Here is a 23,236-nt window from a genome sequence, read left to right on the forward strand (position 1 = left end):
AAGATGTGCGAGTTTCATATTACGCTTAGTTCAACGATATGTTATACTTTGGTCAGTAATATGTTAATTGTTCGTCACGTTTTAATAAAAATAAGCATGTGGTAGATTTAAAGTTATTTTACTCATTACCGCATGTTCCGATACCGAATTTTTAAATGCTTCAAAATATATATATTTTTTATGCTCTGTTACCCTGAGTGTTTCGCTTCTCGTGGAGTGTCCCACGAGCATGTTGTGGTGGCACCGACAACATGTGCTCCTTCGTGACGGAGAGATTAGTCATGGCGTCCCTAGGTACATGTGTGGTACAAAGCTACTAGGAGGCGTATGGATCGATCCTAGCTCAGTTTCTGTTTCTGTTTCTGGGAATGGATGTAGGTGTGCCAACCGACCCCATTCCATGTGATTTGTATACAGGAATGGCCCCTCTATATCGTCACCTCTGTTCTGTTACTATTTGGCTCAAGGGTACATCCGTATGATATGAATTATCTGTTACTATCTGAATTAGTTATTACTATAAAAGTCATTGTGTTGACTTATCTGAAAGTGTTTCGGTTTACCGTTTACGCAAACCGTTTTATAAATCGTATATTGTTTAACAAAATTGTTTTCTTATTACTGAAAACTGTTTTGCTATCACCCTCATAAACTATTTTTGAACTTACTATTTTCACCGAGAACGTTTTAATACTCAAGCCTATTATTCCGTACTGGGCATTCGGCTCATTTCGTAAATTTTCCCCTCAACAGGTTCACAGGTTACTTTGGGCGGGATGGAGAGAGTAAAATAAACATTAGGATGCTTATGAAGATTGCTAAGTAGTGGAATTGTATCTTCTGTCTTTGTATGCCTCCGTATATTGTGACACGTCAGCCCTATTCCGGGTTGGGGTGTTACAATCCATTTTAAAAAAACCTAAAAACCGAATCGATTAACCCAACACGGTATTAACCAACAGATTTGCAAGATTCTAATGTGTATGGTCAACAATTAGAGACTTTGGTTGAAAAGTTGGAGAACATAGAAATTGGTAATAATATTTATTTATGACGTGTTTTGACTTTTCAATATTTACTTAAATATTAATACAATTATATGCGTTTTTTTGTAGATGTTATGGACGAAAACAAAACACCAAAAGAATCTACCATTGACGGTGATGAAGATTATGAAGATGATGACGATTGAGTCTAAACACTTTGAAGATGACTAAGATAATGAATGAAGATTCAAACCAAACTTTTAGTGTTTTTTTAATAAGAACTTTGTTTATTTATTTGATTTTAAATTCTACTACTCAAGAAACTTTGTATTTGTTTGGTTTCACGTAACACATGCCTATTTTTGTATTTAGAATTCAATATAATATATATGTGGTACTCTATTTTTGTGATTTTTTTTTTTTGCATTGTCTACATACAATAAAAAACCGAAAATAACCGAAACCGAAACCGAAAATAACCGAAAACCGAATAACCGAATAATCGAAAACCAATTCGTTGGTATTATAAAATAACCGATGGCTTCGGTTTGGGTTTCACCTAATAACCGAACCGTGCTCACCCCTAATTTCAAGTGAATTCGTTGGAATCTTTTCTCGAGTTTTTTTTTTAATGAGAACAACGAATAAAACATTTTTGTTTTTTACTTTTTTTTGTTTTTGATTTATATTTTGAGTTATAAATTTTTTATTATTAATTTTGAATATTTTTTTGAGGGATTTTTATCTTAATAGAAAACCTCTAAAAATTTCAAAAAAAATAATTAAAAAAAATCATAACCCAAATATAACTAAAAAACAAAAAATCTGAAAAAATAAAATGTTTCCGTCGTTATCCTCGTTAAAAAAAATAAAAAATAATAATAATAATAATAATAAGAATCTTGATTCCAATTCATTTGTCAAACGAACACATCAAGAATGGAATTGGATTTCAACTCCTTCAAATTCCAATTCCTATTGGAATATTCAGATTCATAATCCAATTCTTTCAAATTCCAAATCATATGCAAATTCCAATTCCAATTTCATTCCATTATGTGAAACGAACGCGCCCTTAGTATATTATGGAGGAAATATAACTCAAAAACCCTATTACACATAACTCGTGTTTCTCTTTATGAACCCAAACTCGGTTGCATCTCATGCGTTCTTAAATGTCTAACTATACTTGGTTTATATAGACTAATCCTAACATGCGAGCCAAAACATTACCTATTTGTAATTACAATACAATTAGAAAACATAACCAACTATAACTCACTTGTCAACATTGGTCCTCAAGTTCACCAACTTATGAGTCCCGAAATTACCAACAATAAGTTACTACTAATAATCAGTTAGTACCAAAGCAACTAACACCACCAAGGCCCTTGAACTGCTCAGGTTCATGGAAGCAGGCTCTTGTAAACCCTCTGTACGTCGTTACAGTATAATCATTGATAGTCTCTGCAAAGATCGAATGGGGTGATAATGCATTGCAATTATTTGCTGAAATGGCTGAAAAGGGCGTTCGTGCAGATGTTATCACCTACAACTCTTTGATTCAGGGTCTGTGTAACTTTGGTCGAGAGACGGAAGCTGCAAAAATGTTGATGGATATGGACAATGAAGTAGTATATCCATCAGTCGTTACCTTGAATATCTTGGTAGATTCCTTTTGCAAGCAAGGATCCATAAAAGATGCAGAGCTTGCTGTACAAGCAATGGTACGAAAAGGACTGCATCCAGATGTAATCACTTACAATGCACTAATCGATGGATACTGCATACGTGGTGAAATAGATGAAGCAGAGAAAGTTCTTGATGGTATGATGGAGAGGGATATTGTGCCCAACATCATCACATATAGCAGCATGATAAATGGATACTGTAAGAAGAAGGAAATTGATAAGGCTAGGTATCTTTTTCAAGAAATCCAAAACAAGGGTTTGATTCCTGATGTTGTTACTTACAATACCATGTTACAAGGTTTGTTTGAGTCAGGGCATCCTGCAGCAGCTAGAGAACTCTTCAACAAGATGCAAGCAAAGGGCCAGATCCACCCGATATGTGCACCTACCGTATCTTGTTGCATGGAATGTGTGATAACTGTCAGTATTCTGATGCATTAGCTCACTTTCATTCATTGGGAAGCGAAGAACTACTAAAAGATATACGGTTGTATACAATATTGATTGATGGTTGTAGAAAATGTGGGAAACCTAAGTTGGCTATGGATCTGTTTGATGAACTTATATTAAAAGGATTGAGACCGAATGTTAAGACCTATACCGTGATGATACGTGTATATTGCCAGGAAGGATTGTTGGGTAAAGGTAAAGAATTGCTTAGAAAAATGGTAGATAATGGTTCTTTGCCGGATAGCGTCATGTACAAAGTCATTGTTCAAGAGCTGTGTAAGAAAAACGAGTGTCAAGAGGCTGCAATTTTTCTTGAAGAAATGATTAGCCAAGGTTTCTTCCCTGATGCTTCCACTTTTTCAATGGTGTTAGACCTTATACCAAACATCGGACAAGATTCTTGTTTGCGAACAGTCGTTCAGAAGCTGTCAAGTATAGACAGAAAAGATGGCAGAATACCCTTGTAACAACTCGGTTCGTTTCCTATATTTGTCAAAATCCAGCTTGTTTATGTTCTGCGACTTGGTGTCATTGATGGTTGTCATAAAATCTGACAGATGAAGAGGTTTTGGTGGACATGAACATTATGTAACTCTTCATTGTTTAACAAGATATAAGTGACAATGTTTTATCCAATTTTTCTTTTATTTATTAATTAGTAACATAACAAATATGATTACAAAATATTTAAAGTTAAACTTACAAATAACTGACTTATTGATAAAAGAATTCTAATGTTTGAGCATTTGAGAACACACCCTTTCCTTTTTAGTTCACTTTTACCAGCCATTGGAGATTATAAAAATAAACCAAAATTAACCCCCAAACATTTTGAGCATGTCTTGACCTAGGCAGAAAGTTTGACCAATTCCAGGTTTGTTCCTAACCCAGCACAAAGGTTCTACCGTCGTCCCGTTCCAGGGTTCACACCCATGTAAAGCCCTGATTTTAGAACCTTGGTCCGGGCCTGATAGTTATATCATTAAAGGGTTGAGTTTTATAACCCTTCACTTGTATATTTCATGTCACTCTTTCTAAAATGTTAGGTTAGTAATAGGTCAAGTTGTAATAGCGTAGATGTTAATGTTGTAAATGAGCATAACAAGCGCAGCTGTTAATCCGACTACTGTGTGAATGCACTAATGCAGTTTTTACACCATAATTTGACCAAAAAGTTGCTCTTCATGTTTCAGTTTGTTTCCCGTCTTCAGTTTTTGTTAAACCTTACAAAATAGGCAGGTAGGTGTAACAGGACTAACAAGTGATACTGGGTTGAGTCGTTTCAAAAAATTTCAACTTCATGGGTCAAAACAACTTCTGACCAAAACAGGTTCAAACTAAAGCCGTTCGTTTTAAATATATATATCAAATAACTAACAATATTAGTAAATACAGCCAACATAGAACCAATGGAAATTTGGATCACATATTTTCTAAACCAGAAGAGTTTGTTGTCTTTAATTCAAAAAGAGATACCCGTATATAGTTTCTTCACTTAAGATAACAAATATATTGCATAAAATAATAAAGATAGCTGACATACCACATTCACAAATAGTTTCTTCAAGGTCACAAATAGTTTCTTCAGTAAGTAAAAATTATTGCTTGAAAAATCATAAAAAAGTAGAAGCAACTAGCTACCACCTTATGTAACTTTAAAAAGTAAAAACAGGACGCCTTCGGTTTCCAACAACAAACGCATGACGAAGTTGCTTGTATCCCGACATGTAATGTTCCAGTGAGAAAGATAACTGCCTTATTGCTTCCCTTTTCTCTTCTGCTCTAACCGACATAACTTCCCTCTGCATGTCCACCTCACTTTCCAATTCAGCCACCTTAAGTTTCAGTTCATTTATAACCTTTTGAGCGTTGTCAAATGACGAAAGTACCCTCTCATGCTCAAGTTGTAGTGAACTCAAACAGGTCTCCAGTTCTCGGACTAAATCGTCCTGACAACTTTTCTCGGCTCGAAGGGTATCAAGCTGAGCTGTCAGTCCATCTTTCTTCAACATCAAACCATCCAAGTTTTTATTCAAATCAACAACCAACTGACATTTTTCCATCATCTCCATTTGCAGCCTTTCAATATCAGACTTATGTGTGCTTTTGAGTAGTGAAATTTCATACACTGACTGGTCAATCTTTTTGTTTAGCTCTGTGATTTGATCATCACGCACTGAAATATCAGCTACATATACGGATACTTCTTCTTGCAATTCTAGATTAGTTTTGTTTGCAGAATCAAGTTCATTCATCAGTTTTGAGATTTCATCTTCTGCTGCTAATAGTTTCTTTCTAGATGCATCTAACTCGTCTCCCATTTTTTTAATTTGAAGATTAGAGTCAGATATTGCAAGTTTAAGGTCAGAAACTTGTTTCTCTAACTCAACCACCTTCGTTTTCTCTGTTTCAAAATGGGAATTTTGAGTTTTGATGTCTGATTCATTTTCTTGGATCTTTTGTTTCAAATTAGTGTTTTCGTGAGATAAAGTTTGAAGCTTTGTGTTCAAGGTAACCAGCTCGTCTTCCAAAGTGGAAATCTTTTGAAGTAAAACGGCTGTTTGCTTGGTGTCTTTGACTTTCAATGAATCATCACCAGCATTGACCGGTGAAATCAGAAGCTTGTTGGTAGAGATGAAAGATTCCGAATCAGAATCTGATGATAATGAGAAGGAAGACTCGGAGCCTTCTCTTCTAGAAGCATAAGAACCGCCACCACACGAGTTCAAGACATCAAAACCGATAGGTGTTCTGAATTTTTGTGTGTTACTCATTTGATCAGGTGTAAACATTTGAGTAACTTGGGGAGAGCTTGAATCAGATGCATCAAGATGCTGCTTTTTGATCAACTGAACATGTTGGTTAACCAACGCACCATGCATACGCAATAACTCTGTTACGTGCGTTGACAATTTAGACTTATTGTCATCATAAACTTCAGCTGTCATTTCAGAAAAATTTCCATCTTGCTCTATCAGCTTAAGGATTTCTTTGATGAATTTTTGTGTGTTACTCATTTGATCAGGTGTAAACATTTGAGTAACTTGGGGAGAGCTTGAATCAGATGCATCAAGATGCTGCTTTTTGATCAACTGAACATGTTGGTTAACCAACGCACCATGCATACGCAATAACTCTGTTACGTGCGTTGACAATTTAGACTTATTGTCATCATAAACTTCAGCTGTCATTTCAGAAAAATTTCCATCTTGCTCTATCAGCTTAAGGATTTCTTTGGCGCATTGCTCGAACCCTAGTTTTCAAAAATTTTCAAGCTCTATTAGAGTAAAGAATGAAGTATTATGCCCAAGTTTACTGATTTATTTATTTCATACTCATTTTGAAATTATTATTTTATATTACCATATGCCAAAATCTATTACTTTTTTCTAAACCAGTAAACCCTCACCTTGGACATTTTCTTCAAGGTATATAGAAATTGCAGGATTAATCTGACTGTCATCCCCTGTCACCAGTGACTTTGATTGAACGCCCTCCATATAACGAGACTAACTGCCCTGCAATAATGAGTATCATACTTTAAGATTAACAAGATTATATGATTGCATGATGTTTAAGTTCAACAATTCACAAAAGCATTCTAGAACATATAAACAACAAGAGAATAACATTGGGAACTTGTGTTTGCATCGTATTCGTACCCAAGCATTTATCAGTAACCGCACTCATGATAGGTTCAGAATCAGAACCTTTAGCTTCTAAAACAATTTTATCAGCATAACTTAAATACTTAAGTGATGGTTCTTTCCACCCTATAAATCATCTAGCATAAAATCAACCAACACTTAAAAGCATATAATAAACAAATAAAACACAACAATTCCAGTACAGCAAATATCACGATTAATCGGAGATTGGAGTACTACCGATCAATTTCACCTAATCGGTACCAGTTAAACCTATAAAAAAATGGTCAAATTTTGGTCCAAATGACTATTTAAAAATTTATATGTAAAATTTTGTAGTATACATAGTTTTGAAATATTACATATAATATACCAATCCGTTTGCACCTAGCGCGTTCAACAACACTAATTGTGATGGTTTAAGCTTTTTGAATTAAGCACTAGCATGCAACCTCTAGATCCAAAACAACAGAACACGATAAACCAAATAAATTTAATTGTAACTATAAATTCAATCAAATCGATACTAATGGTCTAAGCAGTTAATGCGAAAAAATATCGGTCTGAGATATCGGTTATCCAATGAGATATCGGTGGGATATCGGTAATTTTAATATCATGTAAAATTCTTATATATAGCAGTTAACACTAATAATTCTTCATATTCTCCTACTATTAACAAATTAACCTTTTGCAAATTGCAAAACACTAACAATCGTGGAAGTAAGAATTGATTAAGACTTAAAACAGTAACATTGAACACCAAAAGTTGATAATTAAGACTTAAAACACTGATATTGGGAATATCAGTACCGATATTCTGACTTATATATCGCCAAAGGGACGGATAAACCGAAGACTGCATAGCTAATGGTATATAAGATAATGAAAATAACATAACACAACAATCACTCCTGATTAGGTCTGTTCAGTATACAAAGTAACAACAAGAGCCAATCGGACCATCACATATCACTACTAATCATAATTAACATTCAATCGTTCACACAAAATAGAAACCAAAATTAACCACGTATTTAACTAACCTTACACGAGAAGAATACTGGCAGTTTCAAAAGCTTATAGGGTGGTTTAAGTTAACAAATAAATGGTTACAAACAAACTTATAATAAAAAATAAAGACAAGTAGAAATGTGTGATGGAGAGGATCCGAACATCAAGAAGAATACGGATTTTAGGGACCCGCCTTTTGGCCGTTCGAATTTGAAGTCACTAAAATGCCCTCTCGTTTTTAAATTTTGAGAGGATTAAGGATGACAAGTGAGGGGTAATGAAGGTATTCTAGTTGAAGACAGCTAAGTGACATCAATAAAGCGGGAACAATTTATTTAAATATTAGTGTTTATTATTTATCATTATTATTTTTCCTATTTTGTGACTGTGATTTAATGATTAATATATATATATATATATATGAATATTTTTTAAATGCATGAATCAAAACAAATTATATTTATGATTTTTTAACGACTAGAAATCATCAAATAAAGATTGAGATTGATATAATAAATCACCAAATTAATTTTTTTTTTTGAACGGCTAATTTTATTGATGAGATTAAACAATCTTAGAATAGTAAGATGCTAGACTAGACACAACATTACACCTTGATACATGTATGCCGATACAACAACTACGAAATGAAAAGCCATGAGTTTTCTTTTATTATTCACCCAAAAATAGCTAAATCTCTTAACGTTCTCCTTTAGTTTATTAATCGTGGCTTTTATATTTTCGAATATTGTCTCATTTATAGTTTTATAGTTTTTTATAGACACCAACATATCGTGAGTATTATCAATTGAATGGTCCTTTCTTTCATCTTATCTTGGCCGGTAATGAAGCGATACTTTAGAAGGTCTTGGATCTCAAGCTCAATTATAATTTGTGTTAGAAATTGAGTATATTATAATATGAAGTTGGTTTTAATTTGATGTATATTATTCATACACACTTTGGTTATCTACACACTCTACATATGATCGGATAGGAGCTATACGATCGTATGAAACCCCGCTTGAAAGGGTGTGTGGATAAGTCAAAGGGTGTGTGGATAACCGGAGCCTAATATTATTATTATTATTATTATTATTATTATTATTATTGTGCTTTAAAGCTCAAATTTAAAATAAAAACTTTCTGGTGGAAGTTGAGAAGTAATTTAAATACTCTTCTATTAATTAAAAAAATAATAATAATGAAGGTTTTTAATAAAGTAATACTTTATTGTGTTGAATTAAACTAATATAATTTGAGATGTAAGTGATAATTAGAATTTCTAAAGAGAACATGTGAACAAGGTTTTTTTGATACCTGTTATCACAGATGATACGTATTTTAGTTAAGGTCACCTTCATCAAAAACATGTCTAGTTGTGAAATTCCGTTAGATAATCTGTTTTGATGTGACCATTATTTATTTTAATTAAAATTTAAAACCAAAAAACTTAGAAATATATTGATAGTATATTTTATAATTTTAATCAAAATTTAAAACAAAAAAACTTAAAAATATGTTGATAGTATTTGAAGTTTATTACATTTCTTATCTCCTCTTCATAGTCGATTTGGGAAAAGCAAACTTACTTTTTCAATAGGAAAATGGGATTTTAATAATCATAACTTTCTGTTATTAGTCAATAATAATCACAATTTAGTTTATTCTCAACAATGGTCCCAAATTTAAAAAAGATGGATCTCAATTGTCATCAGTTAAAAAAACTAACGTAATTAAGTTTTTTCCGAATTTCAAATTGATTTTTAGGGCTTTTGATTGTAAAGAGGATACGAGTCGATTAACGTAAAACTTAGTCCGAAATGATACTTCAAATAGCTTAATTAGTGCTTCAAATCGGGTGTTTGAAATTCAAATTAACAAAAATTAAGCTGTTTGAAGTATCGTTTCGAGCTAAGTTTTACATCAATCGACTCGTATCCTTCTTCCGATCAAAAACCCTAAAAATCAGTTTGAAATTCGGAAAAAATTTAACGCCGTTAGGTTTTTTTAACGGGGGATCAATGAGAGCCAATTTTTTTAAATTTGAGACCACTTGTGAGAATAAATTAAGTTGAGATTATTATCGGCTAAAAACATAAATTTAGTATATTTATTATATGTGTATTTTTTATAACACGTGAATATTTATTTATAACATAATATATTTTGTCATAGTCATATATAAACAGTTATTATATAAACAAATAATTCAATATATAGATATTATTGTATTTAAATATGTAATAGACTCGTGTACTCGCGAAAACGATAAATTCGACTATTTGAGTCTCCTTATAAATGAATTTGTGATTTTAACAAACTGATTTCATGTAGCTTAGAGACATTTGACTTATTCACGCTCCATACTCCACAAACACCTTTGAAAATGTTGAACTATTTTCGTTCAAAATATATCCATTTTACGTGTGAACATTTATAAAGATTACTGTGAATATTCGCATTGCATGTAAGTCAAAATTTTGGCATGAAAATTACGAGGAATAATGTAACATCCGTATTTTGAGAATTAATAAATAAAGGAAAGTTTTATTATTATCGGTGTATCGTTAGTTTGTGTGCGTGTTTGTGTTTGGATAAGATTGGAATGGAGGTGGATGGTGGGGCACATGGATCCCTATATAAGGTCATCCCCCATCCTTTCACCATTTCTTTACACAACACACACACACTAGAAAACACACACTTTTTCTCTAGCATTTCGGATTCGGATCCAAGCAAAAGTAAGGAAGATTTTGGAGTTCAAGTGCCTTCGAATAGTAAAAGCACGTCCAGATCTACGATCCGAACCAAACCCGAAGCAAAAAGGTAGGTTTTGGTTTAAAAGGTTAAGTTTTTTTTTATGGTTAGTCTTGACATGCAAACCGATAGAAGGATAGATCGGGGTGTAAGATGGAAGAAAAACATGAACTTGATAAGTTATAACCCCACGAGAGTGTTATATGGTAAAAATGCGATGTTTGTGCCTTATAAAACGCAAGTATACAGAGTTGATACAACCCAAAACCCTTGGAAAGGATTAAATCAGGTCCCGAGGAAGAGCCAAGAAGAAAAATGGCTTTTAAATGGTAAAAACGAATAAAAGAAGGCATTTCGCTTCGCTCAGCCATGAGAAGCGAAACAGGCATTTCGCTTCGCTCTGCCATGAGAAGCGAAACGGGTATTTCGCTTCGCTCAGCCTTGAGAAGCGAAACAGGTTATGCGAAGCGAAATTCTATGCGAAATTCCTCCCATGCGAAATTGTTTAAGTTGTTATTAAAATGTGACCCAATTAATTTTCTGATGCGTTTTTGTTAAATGACTGTTAATGAAAATAAATTTTTTCCAAGCTGACCTGGCAGCTCAACCCCAGCCAGGGGCTCTGCCCCTTGTATCCTGCTAGGGGCTGCCGCCCCTAGACCCCGCTACCAGGGGCGCTGCCCCGGGGTCCCTGTTAGTTAAGGGTTTCATTCACTTAGATGTAAGAAGTAGTTGAAATGGATAATTAATGCATGTGCCTTGTTACACAGTTAGCTGTGCACAGATAAGGATGGGCATCACACTTAACTCCGAGAGAAACAGGACCCGGGTGAGTTTCTAGGCCCATTTATGTGTTATGTTTTGGGGCTGTGTGCATACTCAATACGATTAGTTAATACACTTACCTTAAGTGGTAAGTGTATGCCGTATGAATGTTTATAAATAAACCTAATTAGTGTAGAAAGAGTTAAACGTATGTGTGAAGAGGTATATGAGAACAGAAATAGCTAATGAAAGAAAGGTATGTACGATATGTGTAGTGTATGAATGGTATGTATGATATGTAGAGTTGAAGAATGAAAGAGTTGCATACCCTAATAATATATGCGAAGAATGAAAGGGTTGCCTACCCTAATAATATAGACGAATAATGAAAGAGTTGCAGGCCCTAATAATATCTGCGAAGGTTATAGGACGAAAGGCTCTTTAAAGCGTAGAACGATATGTACGTATGAAATAACAAAGTAAGAAGAAGTATGAATGTATGGAAGTAAGTACGTAAGAGCGAATATAATATGTGTCTTCGGATATATATGTGTGTGTGTGTGTGTGTGTGTGTGTGTAAGAATGAGAATGAGATATATGTTACCTGCTTAACTAGAACTTACTCAGCGTAGCTGACTTTTAATATGCACGCAGGTAAATAGATTGAAGGAGCTGGCTTGAGGATGGCACGTGGCAGGGACTAGAAGACTGGCATATTGGAAAGGAATGTCATGAATTAATATGATATTTTTAAGACAAGTGTACTTTTGTTAAGACAATATTCGATGATGTGTAATGTAATGCATGAAGTTTTAATGATTCCGCGAAAAGTTTTAATGAACTCTGATTTTAGAACTATGTTTATGAATAAATCCAACGCTAAAGTAGGGTTCCGGGATCGGGGCCTTACAAATAAGTGAGAGAGAACATTATATTAGAGTTACAAAATATAAAAAATAAAATAAACATTTTTAAAGGATTGTAAAACATCATCATTCCAAATTGAGAGTTTTGGTTACGAACTTACGATATAAGGGTTGTGTGTAATCATGAATGAACTAATAAAATTATAGTATAATCATAAACTAATTTATACATTCAAAAGATAATAATAAAAGTTTGTAATTGGTATACATCATCAAAATTTTCAAATCAATTGATAATTTAAGGCAAATTGGAAATAAATAATCCTAATTTTTGTGTATTGGCTGATAATAATTCCAACTTTAAAAATCACTACCAGCGGTATGAACCTTCAACTATTTTTGTCTCAATGGTCATCCGTTAAAAAAACACTTAGTACCGTTATGTTTTTTTCCCAAGTTTTAAATCGATGTTTTTGGGCTTTTGATCGGACAAACGATACGATTCGACTGATGTAAAACTTATGTTGAAACAGTGATTCAAATGACTTGATTTTTGTTAATTGGAAACTCAAACACCCGAACTGGAACATTGTTTCGTCGCTTGGATAACAGTTTCGAGATAAGTTTTATATCGGTCGAATCATATCGTTCTTCTGATCAAAAGCCCTAAAACATCGGTTTGAAACTTGGAGAAAAACATAACGGTGTTAAGTGATTTTTTAACAGAGGACCATTGAGACAAAAAATAAAATAGTTGAAAGTTGGGACCGCTGGTAGTGATTTTTAAAGTTGGATTATTGTCGGTTATGATTATTTATTTCAAATTTGCCGTAATTTAATAATGATCATACATCCTTACGCTCAGTATCAGTGTTTTGAAACCCGGCCTGGCCGGTCGGACCGGTCGGACAGGGATCCGGTCCCTATACCGGGCGGGGTCAATGTATTTTGGACGTTTCTAAAAACCCGGCCGGGTTTTATGGGTGGCGGTCGGCCCGGACCGGTTGACCCGGCAGGTGGACCGGTAAAACCCATTTTTTATAAAATCCAAAATGAAATGTGCATGTCAGGATTCGAACCTGGGTCATTTCAGAGATAGAAACTTTAATAATTATCCCATAAGTCAACCAATCAAGCTTCATTGATGTCTCTATTGATGAAACATAAATCACATATATTTAAAAAACAATGTATAAAACATAAATAAACATTAAAGTTTGTTGTTATTATTATTTTTGGTTATTATTATTTTTTATATGTATATGAATTATATATATATGTAAATATATATTTAAATTATTTATAACGTCATCCGGGTCAAACACCGGTCCGCCCTCCCGGGTCGGTCCAACCTTTGACCCGGTAAGGAGTCCGGGTCAATGTCCGGACCGGGTCTGAAAACACTGCTCAGTATGCACTCGTGGAGACTAGACAAGCGAAGGTGGCTGAACCACATGATATCCATATATAGTGGTTTCTGGAAAACACTAAAATCCACACACAACACAACGATACGACCATCTATGTGTGGTCGCAGTTGGAGCACGTACGAGCTGTCCTATAGATTCCCATTGCCCATATTGCTCTTTCTTTTTAACTACTCAGCCACGGCCACCTTCCACTATGCATGCATGCATGGTTAAAAGAACTATTGTAATCGTTATCTCAAAGGTTAAAGGCAGCATTGTGACCTTTTGAGTTCCATGCACCAAGTCTTAACCATCTTTTTTTTTTTAAACAACAATTTCTCGAGTCTATATCTATATCTAAATCTGAAGGGATTACAACCGTCCCAATTATCTACGTTAGCCGTCCATTTTTTAATTTGATAAGTATTATAAGAAGGGGTAACCTTTAAATCCAACTTTTTTCTAAAACATACATCGCTACTAATGTTTTTAAGATAAACATAAACTGAAAACGCACTTCTCTTGGACACCTGATAGTCTGATACTAACAAATACTCTTTGTGCGGAATCACACTCTTTGAGGCAACAAATGGTTCAACGTTTCGGCACCCGTGGCAACATCACGTTTGAGCAAAAACGCACAAATATTTTGAAAACCAACCTTTTCCAATTTAAATTAATAAAAATGTAGTGGCGTAGATGGCCGTTGGTAAATTACAAACTGATTTTTGATGAGAATCTACGTTATCAAAGAATGAAAATAAATGTTAACCATATGGTTCATATAGAAGAACTTATGGGACTAAATTTCATATAAGGGGGTGTTTGGTACAGAGAATGGAATTGTAAAGGAATGGAATAGAGAAATGGAATTGCAGAGAAAGGGAATTGGTCTGGAGAATGAGAATTGACTGTTCTGTTTGGTAGTACAGAGATTTCAGTAGAGAAATATAGCTGAGAATCATTTCTTTTGTTTGGTACATAGAAAATAAACAGAGAATTATATCAACTTTATCATTAGCACAAGTATTTTTTTCATAACAAATATTTATTAAAAAATAAAAAGCATATAAAAAGATGCATAAATTCCAACCAAAATATGCATTGATCAAACCAATTCACATACAAAACATAGTTTTTAAGCAAAAAAACATCAACCATAGTTAAAACCAATTCACATACAAAACATACTTCAACCATACACAACTATCCCATTGAACTATCGGTATACAACTCGACCATCTCAATTTTCTCTTCTATTGTCAACGCAATTGGTGATAGTTTTGTAGGCCTAGTCCCCATATAGGCCTTTGCCAGCTCAGCAGGTGAAGCCACATCATCTTCGAAGGCCTGTGATGATCCAATTACAGATGAATTTCAAAACTAAAACAAATAACCACAAGCAAAATAATACAACTTACTCTTGCAATGACAACAGGTGTAGAAATTGCAGCATCAAAGTTCACAGTCTCCCTCTCTACTACATGTTTGATCAATGTCCCACTTGTAAATGCATCCGTTTTCGAAGCATGATATGATGAAAAAGGTATCTATTAACAACAAAGCAAAAGTAACTTTTGGGGGAAAAAATGTGATATGGAAAATAATAAACTTACATTTACAGCGGCTTCCTGAGACACATTCCTTGGGTCTTCATTAGTCCCTGATCACAGTAAAGCCTTAGTAAGGAACATAGAAAGAATTAAAAAACCATAAATATATTTTAAAAAACAGGTAGCAGCAAAGTAAAAATAAAAACTTGATTGGTTGTCCATAATAAATATAACTAACACTATAATTAAAATTTGTCTAATCTTATTGGCTGATACATACTTTATGATTCGTAGTAATACATAATTTAAAAACTTTTGCAATGTGAATGAAATTAATGTCAGCTTTTTGAACAATAACCCTGCTATGTTTCAGTTGAAATTTTAAGCAACGATGAAGTCCATATAACTTAGATTTTATATCCCCCAACGATGTTGTAACCTCTACTGTGGGTTATGAACTTATTGGCTTAGCCATTACCAAATCAATGGCAATGATATCAACATTTTATTTCTAGTCAACACAAGACAGTCACATTCATAAACAGTCCTGTAAGCTAGATACTTAATTACAGGCTCTTAACAAAAGTGAAACAAAAAAAAAGGTTTTCATGACGATAGTCAAGCATGGTTTGGCTAGAATACATACATAATTACAGATGCCTTTTCTTATAACCAAACTTACTGAAAACCTATATTTCTATGTCAACTTAATTTACCCGTCTGTCGCTTTTGACTCAATGGCAAGCTTACAAAGCTGAACATAATGAACACAAAAGACAACTGAAGATTTCATCTAATAGCAGCTCCTCAACTATAGCAAAACTACGCCCACTCAAATCAAATCTAAACGTATACCCCTACAATTAAAACAACACTTTCTTTCTAAAACCAAAACAAACATAAGCCAATGTAAACATACAATAACAAAACAATCCACCATGATGATAGAATTACTATAAAGTGGCACCAAAAATATGCTCTTTTACAAGGTAACAAATACAGTCAGATGAACCCTAAGCATATCAACATAAACAACCAATAAACCATACAAGACCACATCTAATTCCAACAACAGTCGTACACAAAAATCAATTAACCAAATTCCTCCACATAATAAATTAACCCTATTAATCGAAAAAAGCTTTTAACCTGGCACACGTTGTGAAGATTTCATCAATTCAATAGCAAAACTAGGCCCACTCAAATGTAAATGTATACCCTATATGATTAAAAACACACCTTTTCTTAAAACCTAACCAAATATAAGCCATTGTAATAAACAATAACAAATCAATCCACCATAATATTATAACTATTATCAACTGGCACTAAAAATAAGCCCTTTCACAATATATTAACAAATACAGTCAAATAAACCCTAACTTCTTAAGCAAATAAACATAATCAGCATTCAGCAATCAACATAAACAGCCACATCTAATCCAGCACAATCATATACAAAATCAATTAACTTAATTCCACATCCAAATTCAATTAACCCTAACCTAAATACCTAATCGAGAAAAGCTTTTAACCTGTCAAACGTTGTGCAGGTTGAGAATTAAGCCGCTTACGAAACACGCCAAACAACCTATCAGCACCAGCGTATAACAGCCTAGACGCAGGGTCCACAAGCTTCGCTAATAGGCTAGAGTAATTATTATTATTGTTATTATTATTATTATTGTTTCTGATTGCGGTTGGAGGCCGATCGTACGGCGTGGCGTGAGAACTACGGCGGCTAGGTTTCTTCCGGAACTTGCCGCCGGCTCCGCCGCTCTGGTAGGTGCTTACGCCGTCGGCCATTGGAGCTGTGGACAGAGGATTTGCGTAAAGAGAGAGAAAGAGAAAGAGAGAGGTAGTGGGAAAATGGGAGAAATGAAACCCATAGAAATCCAATTTTCCGCTTTTTTTAGAGAAACAAAATCAGGGAAATGGAAATGGTTTATTTCCATTTCTCACCTCTTTCTTTCATAAACAAACAAGAGAATTCTTTCCAATTCTATTTCTCACCCCTCAATTCCCTCTACCAAACACCCCCTAAGATTTTATTTTAAGGTTTTTCAGTTTGTTGTCGGGTGATAAAAAATTGGCGGCTTAAATTTTAAATATAAGAACAATTTCAAATTGTATTTCCTTTAAGGTTGTTTAATAATTGATCTTGTGAACAATAGCTAAACTTGAACGAAAACACAGAAGGAAGGGGTTACGAAGTTTCTATTAATATCTTGTTTTATTATGAAATCTCACCAACGTTTCCTATAGTATGGTTGATGAATATGTCAATCACTAATTGAAAGTTCTCACTCAATTATAGTGTGCTATATATCACCATCGGCTGGTAGGTATGGCTGGTCTCGACTACCGCCTACTAGGGCCCGGTTTCACAAAGACTCGAAATTTTAAATATATATATTTAAAAAAGTTAAAACAAAACAATTAACATTTTTTTTAAATACGCTTTTTCTCAAGAAAAAGAGTTAATGTCCATTTTCATCTCTCTGGTTTGCTGTTTTCGCCACTTCAGTCTAAAGTTTGAAATTTTGTCAATTTAGTCCTTATAGTTTTAAACATTAGCCAATTACGTCCTCTCGTCTAATGGCATCCAACTATGCCGTTAGTTTAAGGGGTATTTTTGTCCTTTTCCTGTTTATGTTTAGTTAATGGCCAGTTTCGTCCCTGTGGTTTGATACTTTTGCTACTTCAGTCCAAAGTTTGAAAATTTTTCAATTTTTTTTAATTTTTTTTTTGTCTATAGCCCTTAAGAGCATAATCCAAGCCCAAAACCATCGAGCATCGACCAAAACAGGTTTACGTTTACTCTGTCGATAACAATAATCATACCCTCCTCGTATTTAGTTTCTAGACAATTTCTAAACTCTCCCCCATGATGGAATTCATTGGTAAAGTGGTCAAGGTAATTCCCTAAAACCGTACTATACCGATAAAACTAAAATCGTTTCTTTGGTTAATGCATAATAGTTACGGTTTAGAGATTAACATATTATAGCAAACATCTTGGTCGAAATCACATCAGGAGGTCGAATATCCAGCATTTCCATGTTTGCTCAAGAAATCGATACACTAGATCGCATGTGTGTTCTTCAAATCATGGTGTTGTTTTTGAATTCTTTATATCGACTACAATTCTAGGGCTGAATTCGACGAATTCAAGAACAATACCAAGATTTGAAGAACACGCATGCGATTTAGTGCATTGATTTCTTGAGCAAACATGGAAATGCGGGATATTCGACCTCCTGATGTTGATTTCGACCCTGATGTTTGCTACGATATGTTCTATAAACCCTAACTATTATGCATTAATCAGGGAAACGACTTTAGTTTTTCGGTATAGTTCGGTCTTAGGGAATTACCCTGACCACTTTACCAATGAATTCCATTATGGACTGATGTAACAAAAAAAAAAAAAAAAAACGAATAAATTAAACATAAAATTAAAAAATTTTCTAACTTTGGACTGAAGTAGCAAAAGTATCAAACCACAGGGACGAAACTGGCCATTAGCTAAACATAACCAGGAGAAAGACAAAAATACCTCAAAAACTAACGGCATAGTTGGATGCCGTTAGACGGGGGGACGTAATTGGCTAATGTTTAAAACTATAAGGACTAAATTGACAAAATTTCAAACTTTGGACTGAAGTGGCGAAAGTAGCAAACCACAGGGACGAATATTAACTCAAAGAAAACAGAAAAGCCAACAATAACATATCAACATACCTAGCCCAATAATCTAATATAAAATCCAGTCATACACATTTAAGTAGCCAGTTACACAAAATAGCCCGATAAACATTTAAACTAAGTAGTAATTTCACAATTTGGTATTTCAATTTGGCTTGACTTCAGTGGGAATCGAAGTTCGAATTTGAATCGTTGTTAGATGGTCAAAGCAAACGGGGCTCGAAGCACTACTACAAAAATTGAAATAAAAAGCGGTTCAAAAATTTGTATACAGCGGTTTGTATATGTCAACCGCTGTTCAATAAGTCAATAAATCAAATTGAAATAAACAGCGGTTTCAAAAATTTGTATACAGCGGTTTGTATATGTCAACCGCTGTTTTTGAAAATCAACCCAATTTTCAAATTGCAACGTTCCTATATCAGCTCATACATATATCTTTCAATTGTCTTCTTCATTTATTTTCAAACTCTCATCATCCATATTCATGGAGGTAAGGGAATTTTGGCTTCTTTTTTTCTATTTTTCTTATGAATATTACTATTATACTTACTCACTAACTAATCTTTTAGCACTTTAGAGTATATACCCGTCCAAAATTTATCTAATAGAGATAAATTTTAGATTGTCCCTTTTTCGGGACTGCTTTTTGAATATTATATCTCGTTTAGGATGTGCATATATTTTAACGGGTTGACATTTAAGAAAAAATCTAGTGATTATTTCCTCTTACTCTTTCGAGTTTGCGGTTTATACGCATGCTTGGGGAGTTAAGGGGAAATGCTGCCGATTTTTTCTTAAATTGTCAACTCGTTAAAATGTATACATGAGAGATATAATTTTCAAAAAGTGGGTTAGGATCCGTTGCCTTAGAGCACCGATTTACACCATATTCATATATTTATTTGTTTTTTTTTCAGATGGATCGTAAAGACTGGATGTACGGTCGTTTATCTACTGACAAAACATATATAAATGGCGTTAAAGGTTTTCTTAAGGCTGCCAAAGATAATCAAGTGAAAGTTGGAGATAAAATGATTTGGTATCCTTGTATGAGTTGTGAAAACAGCAAAAGATATAGCGATATAAATGAAATAGAGTACCATTTGATATCTCGTGGTTTTAAACCTAGATATACTTGCTGGTCAATGCATGGTGAGTCACTTACTGATCCTGGCATGTCGTCAAAGAAAGACAATGATGATAAACACAATTTAATAGATAATGATGATGGCGATTTAAATAACGTCAATGACAATTTAAATGACATGTATAACGATTTAGAGACTAATATTGGTGATAGTGAACAAGACAAATTAAAACGTCTATTTGAAGATTCAGAAAAACCATTATACACTGGTTGTTTGAAATTTTCGAAACTTAGTGCTGTTTTGAAATTGTTTAACGGAAAGACTAGGTATGGATGGAGTGATGCAAGTTTCACATATCTATTAGAGGTTGTGCATGAAACGCTTCCGGAAGATAATGAGTTGTCGGTTTTGTTATACAAAGCAAAGAAACTTATGTGCCCGATGGGATTGAAAGTGGAAAGAATACACGCATGTCCAAATGATTGTATGTTGTATAGAAAGAAGTTCAAAAACGATCATAAATGTTTTAAGTGTGGCGCTTCGAGGTATAAGCGTAAAACCAAAACTGATGAAGTTGACGAAGATGTGAAGAATGGACGACCGTCTAAATTGTTGTGGTATTTGCCAATCATACCGAGACTAAAACGATTATTTTCAAATGAGAAAGAAGCAAAGTTATTACGTTGGCATTCAGATGATCGTATAAATGATGGAAAATTAAGACATGTTGCGGATTCACCTCAATGGAAAAATATTGATAATATGTATCCAGAATTTGGCAACGAGGTTAGAAACATACGGTTTGGACTCAGCTCAGACGGAATTAACCCTTTCGGAGCCATGAGTAGCCTTCATAGTACGTGGCCAGTTCTTCTATGCATCTACAATCTTCCACCATGGTTATGCATGAAATGAAAGTGGGCAATTTCAAGATTGTTTGGACGAGAGCATGGAGGCCGAACTCGGGCAATTTCATATGTAATAGGTAATTACATTAATATATTTGTGTATATATATATATATATATTTATGTATATGTATGTATGTATATATATTAATGTAATTTTGTATGCTGAATTTATAGGTTCATCACAAGTTGTTGGAGGTTTGTTCAAAGGAGCATGTAATGAGGGGATGAACGTGAACCGAAGTAGCGAAACTGTGGACACACCGAGTGCATCTCATGTGGATTATGCAAATGTTCAGGTAATATTAATCTTGAGGGTTATTTCGGGTATATTTTGACTATGTCAATCTGGTCTATTTTGACTTGTTAACAGTGTTGACTTTTAAGTAGTCAAAGTTGACCAAAACTGATTTTTAAGTGTAGGGTATCTATCCTTGTGAATTGTTAATGCACTATGAGGTGGATTGCCAAATACCTATAGCTAAAGGCTCGATGTATCCTACTTCATCTGATACACTTGTACATGACACTCTCATAAAAGAGGGTTGTTTAAAAGTGCAAGTTGATTATGTTGTGCCAGAATACATGAATTTATCTGTCCCTAAGGAGCCCCGCACGACAGGCATTACAAAAATGTCTCATATCAAGGGGTTTGTTCAGTGGCCTAAAAGCGCATTGAAGGTATGTGTGGCTGATAATAAGTTATATACTTGTATATGGGGGTGTGCACGGCTTAGTTCAGTTAAGGTTTAGGTTTTGTTAACTGTTTTTGGCTTAATAGAACCATCTGTTAATTGCTCGGCGTGGTTATATCGGCTAACTTGATTTTGGTTCGATTAGTTTGGTTTTGTCTATATTTTATTGTATTAGTTATTAATATACATTATTTGTTTGTTTGTAGATTTTAAATGCTGAATCACCCCACGGATCAACGAGTCGCTCGAGAAACGGCCCGAATAATAGTGCACCGAGAAGCAGTGATGACATCCCACCCTATGTACCATTCCCGCTCCAAGACGATCAACTTGAAAATCATGAACATTCATATAACTTAAATATGGATAATGATGTTGTCAATTCATTGGTAATTAATCACTTCACTTTAGTAATATGTGTGTGTGTGTTTATAATATAAAAAATTTCCTGTTAATGTAGTGGGCTGATCTAGAAGATAAACAAGTTGAACGACCTCTAAAGGAGCTTAGCATTGAACAACCAATAATGAAAAAATGCATTGATAAGGATGAAGAACAACCGGCCCAAAAGGAGATTAATGTTAAACAACCAACGGTGAAGAAAACCACTAATAAGAATGAAGATGAACGCAACAAAATTATAGATAAGGCTTTGAAGGTAATAGGTAAACGAGCTAAAAGGATTAAAGATTTGGTTAATGAATTACATAACCACTTTACACGTGAATCTCGTGCGCTCTTGTTTTCTACACCCGATGGTATGCTTCCCAGCATCTTATCAGATTGCTTTGAGTATGAGTTGCTTATACAAGTCTTCGCCAAGGGTTGGCTTGATACCGCACTCATTAATTGGTTTTCAATGTAAGTTTGTTAGTTTTTGTATTTGGTACAATATACCAGTATATATATTTTTAATTTTATTAATTGTATCATGTTTTTTTCTTCTTAATTTAAGCTATTTTTATGAGGAATCCGTTCGTAAAGAAAAGCCATTCGGTTTCTTTAGTGTATATGCGATATCCGAAGTTGTGTGCAAACTTAGACCTGAAGAAGTTAAAAGTCACATTCTCGACATATCAAGTTATCATGGTGATAAAGAATATATTCTTGCATCATATTTGGCAAGGTTGCACATATATTGTTTTTCGTAGTCTATTTCAATAAATTTTTATATATTTCATTACTACATGATATTTAATTATTATATAACTTTGTGTTTTGCAGCGGTCAATGGATCTTATTTATTATTTCCCCCCAAAAGAAAGAAGGATTTATTTTAGATTCTTTAAAAGGCATAAAAAATAAAAATAATTATCTTCTTTCGAAAATATTTGAAGAAGCTTTGGGGAAAGTGCATTCACGTGGAAAATGGTTAACGTAAGTTTTATAATTTGTTAGTTCATTAGTTTTTGTTAATATTTTTTCTAATTATTTATATAAAATTATTGTAGTGCAAACAACAAAAGGGCTATTGGGAATGCGGTTACATGGTTATAAAACATATGTTTGAATTTCTCCACAATCCTCAAAATCAATCTCCTGACCTTGTAAGTAGTTTCCGTATGTTTATATGTTTGAACCACCAAGTCGGGTTGGAAAAAAAGAGCTTTCAAGCTGTTCGGTTTTTCGTTTCGGATATTACTAAAAAAATGTGCGGGTTGTTCGGTTTCGGGCTTACATGTGAATGAATAAAA

The 23,236-nt window shown here is 33.9% G+C and overlaps 2 protein-coding genes and 1 pseudogene across 2 annotated transcripts in view; 1 reads left to right on the forward strand and 2 right to left on the reverse strand.

The window, feature by feature from the left end:
• LOC143533045 (putative LRR receptor-like serine/threonine-protein kinase IRK) overlaps positions 1-23,236 on the reverse strand; it is a 223,692-nt gene that overhangs the window by 193,830 nt on the left and 6,626 nt on the right. The window lies entirely within an intron of this gene.
• LOC143532997 (uncharacterized) lies at positions 230-3,594 on the forward strand (annotated as a pseudogene).
• LOC143533022 (uncharacterized) lies at positions 4,728-6,645 on the reverse strand. The gene is made up of 3 exons (XM_077027910.1): positions 6,537-6,645; positions 6,172-6,380; positions 4,728-5,976 (listed from the first exon to the last, which is right to left on the reverse strand). The coding sequence occupies exons 1-3, from the start codon at positions 6,625-6,627 to the stop codon at positions 4,783-4,785; spliced, it is 1,494 nt and encodes a 497-aa protein (XP_076884025.1). The 5' UTR covers positions 6,628-6,645; the 3' UTR covers positions 4,728-4,782.

This window comes from Bidens hawaiensis, unplaced genomic scaffold (genome assembly GCF_021521415.1).
Source record: "Bidens hawaiensis isolate Kalapana, Puna unplaced genomic scaffold, B.hawaiensis_p1.1 tig00009577_1, whole genome shotgun sequence".
Lineage (NCBI taxonomy): Eukaryota > Viridiplantae > Streptophyta > Magnoliopsida > Asterales > Asteraceae > Bidens > Bidens hawaiensis.

Excerpts from the sequence above, each read along its gene's own strand:
- LOC143533022 (XM_077027910.1), bottom strand. The coding sequence starts at position 6,627 with ATGGAGGGCGTTCAATCAAAGTCACTGGTGACAGGGGATGACAGTCAG. Across the intron at positions 6,381-6,536 it reads CCTTGAAGAAAATGTCCAAG|GGTTCGAGCAATGCGCCAAA; the intron begins GTGAGGGTTTAC and ends TTTGAAAACTAG. Across the intron at positions 5,977-6,171 it reads CTGATTCAAGCTCTCCCCAA|TTGATCAAAAAGCAGCATCT; the intron begins GTTACTCAAATG and ends CAACATGTTCAG.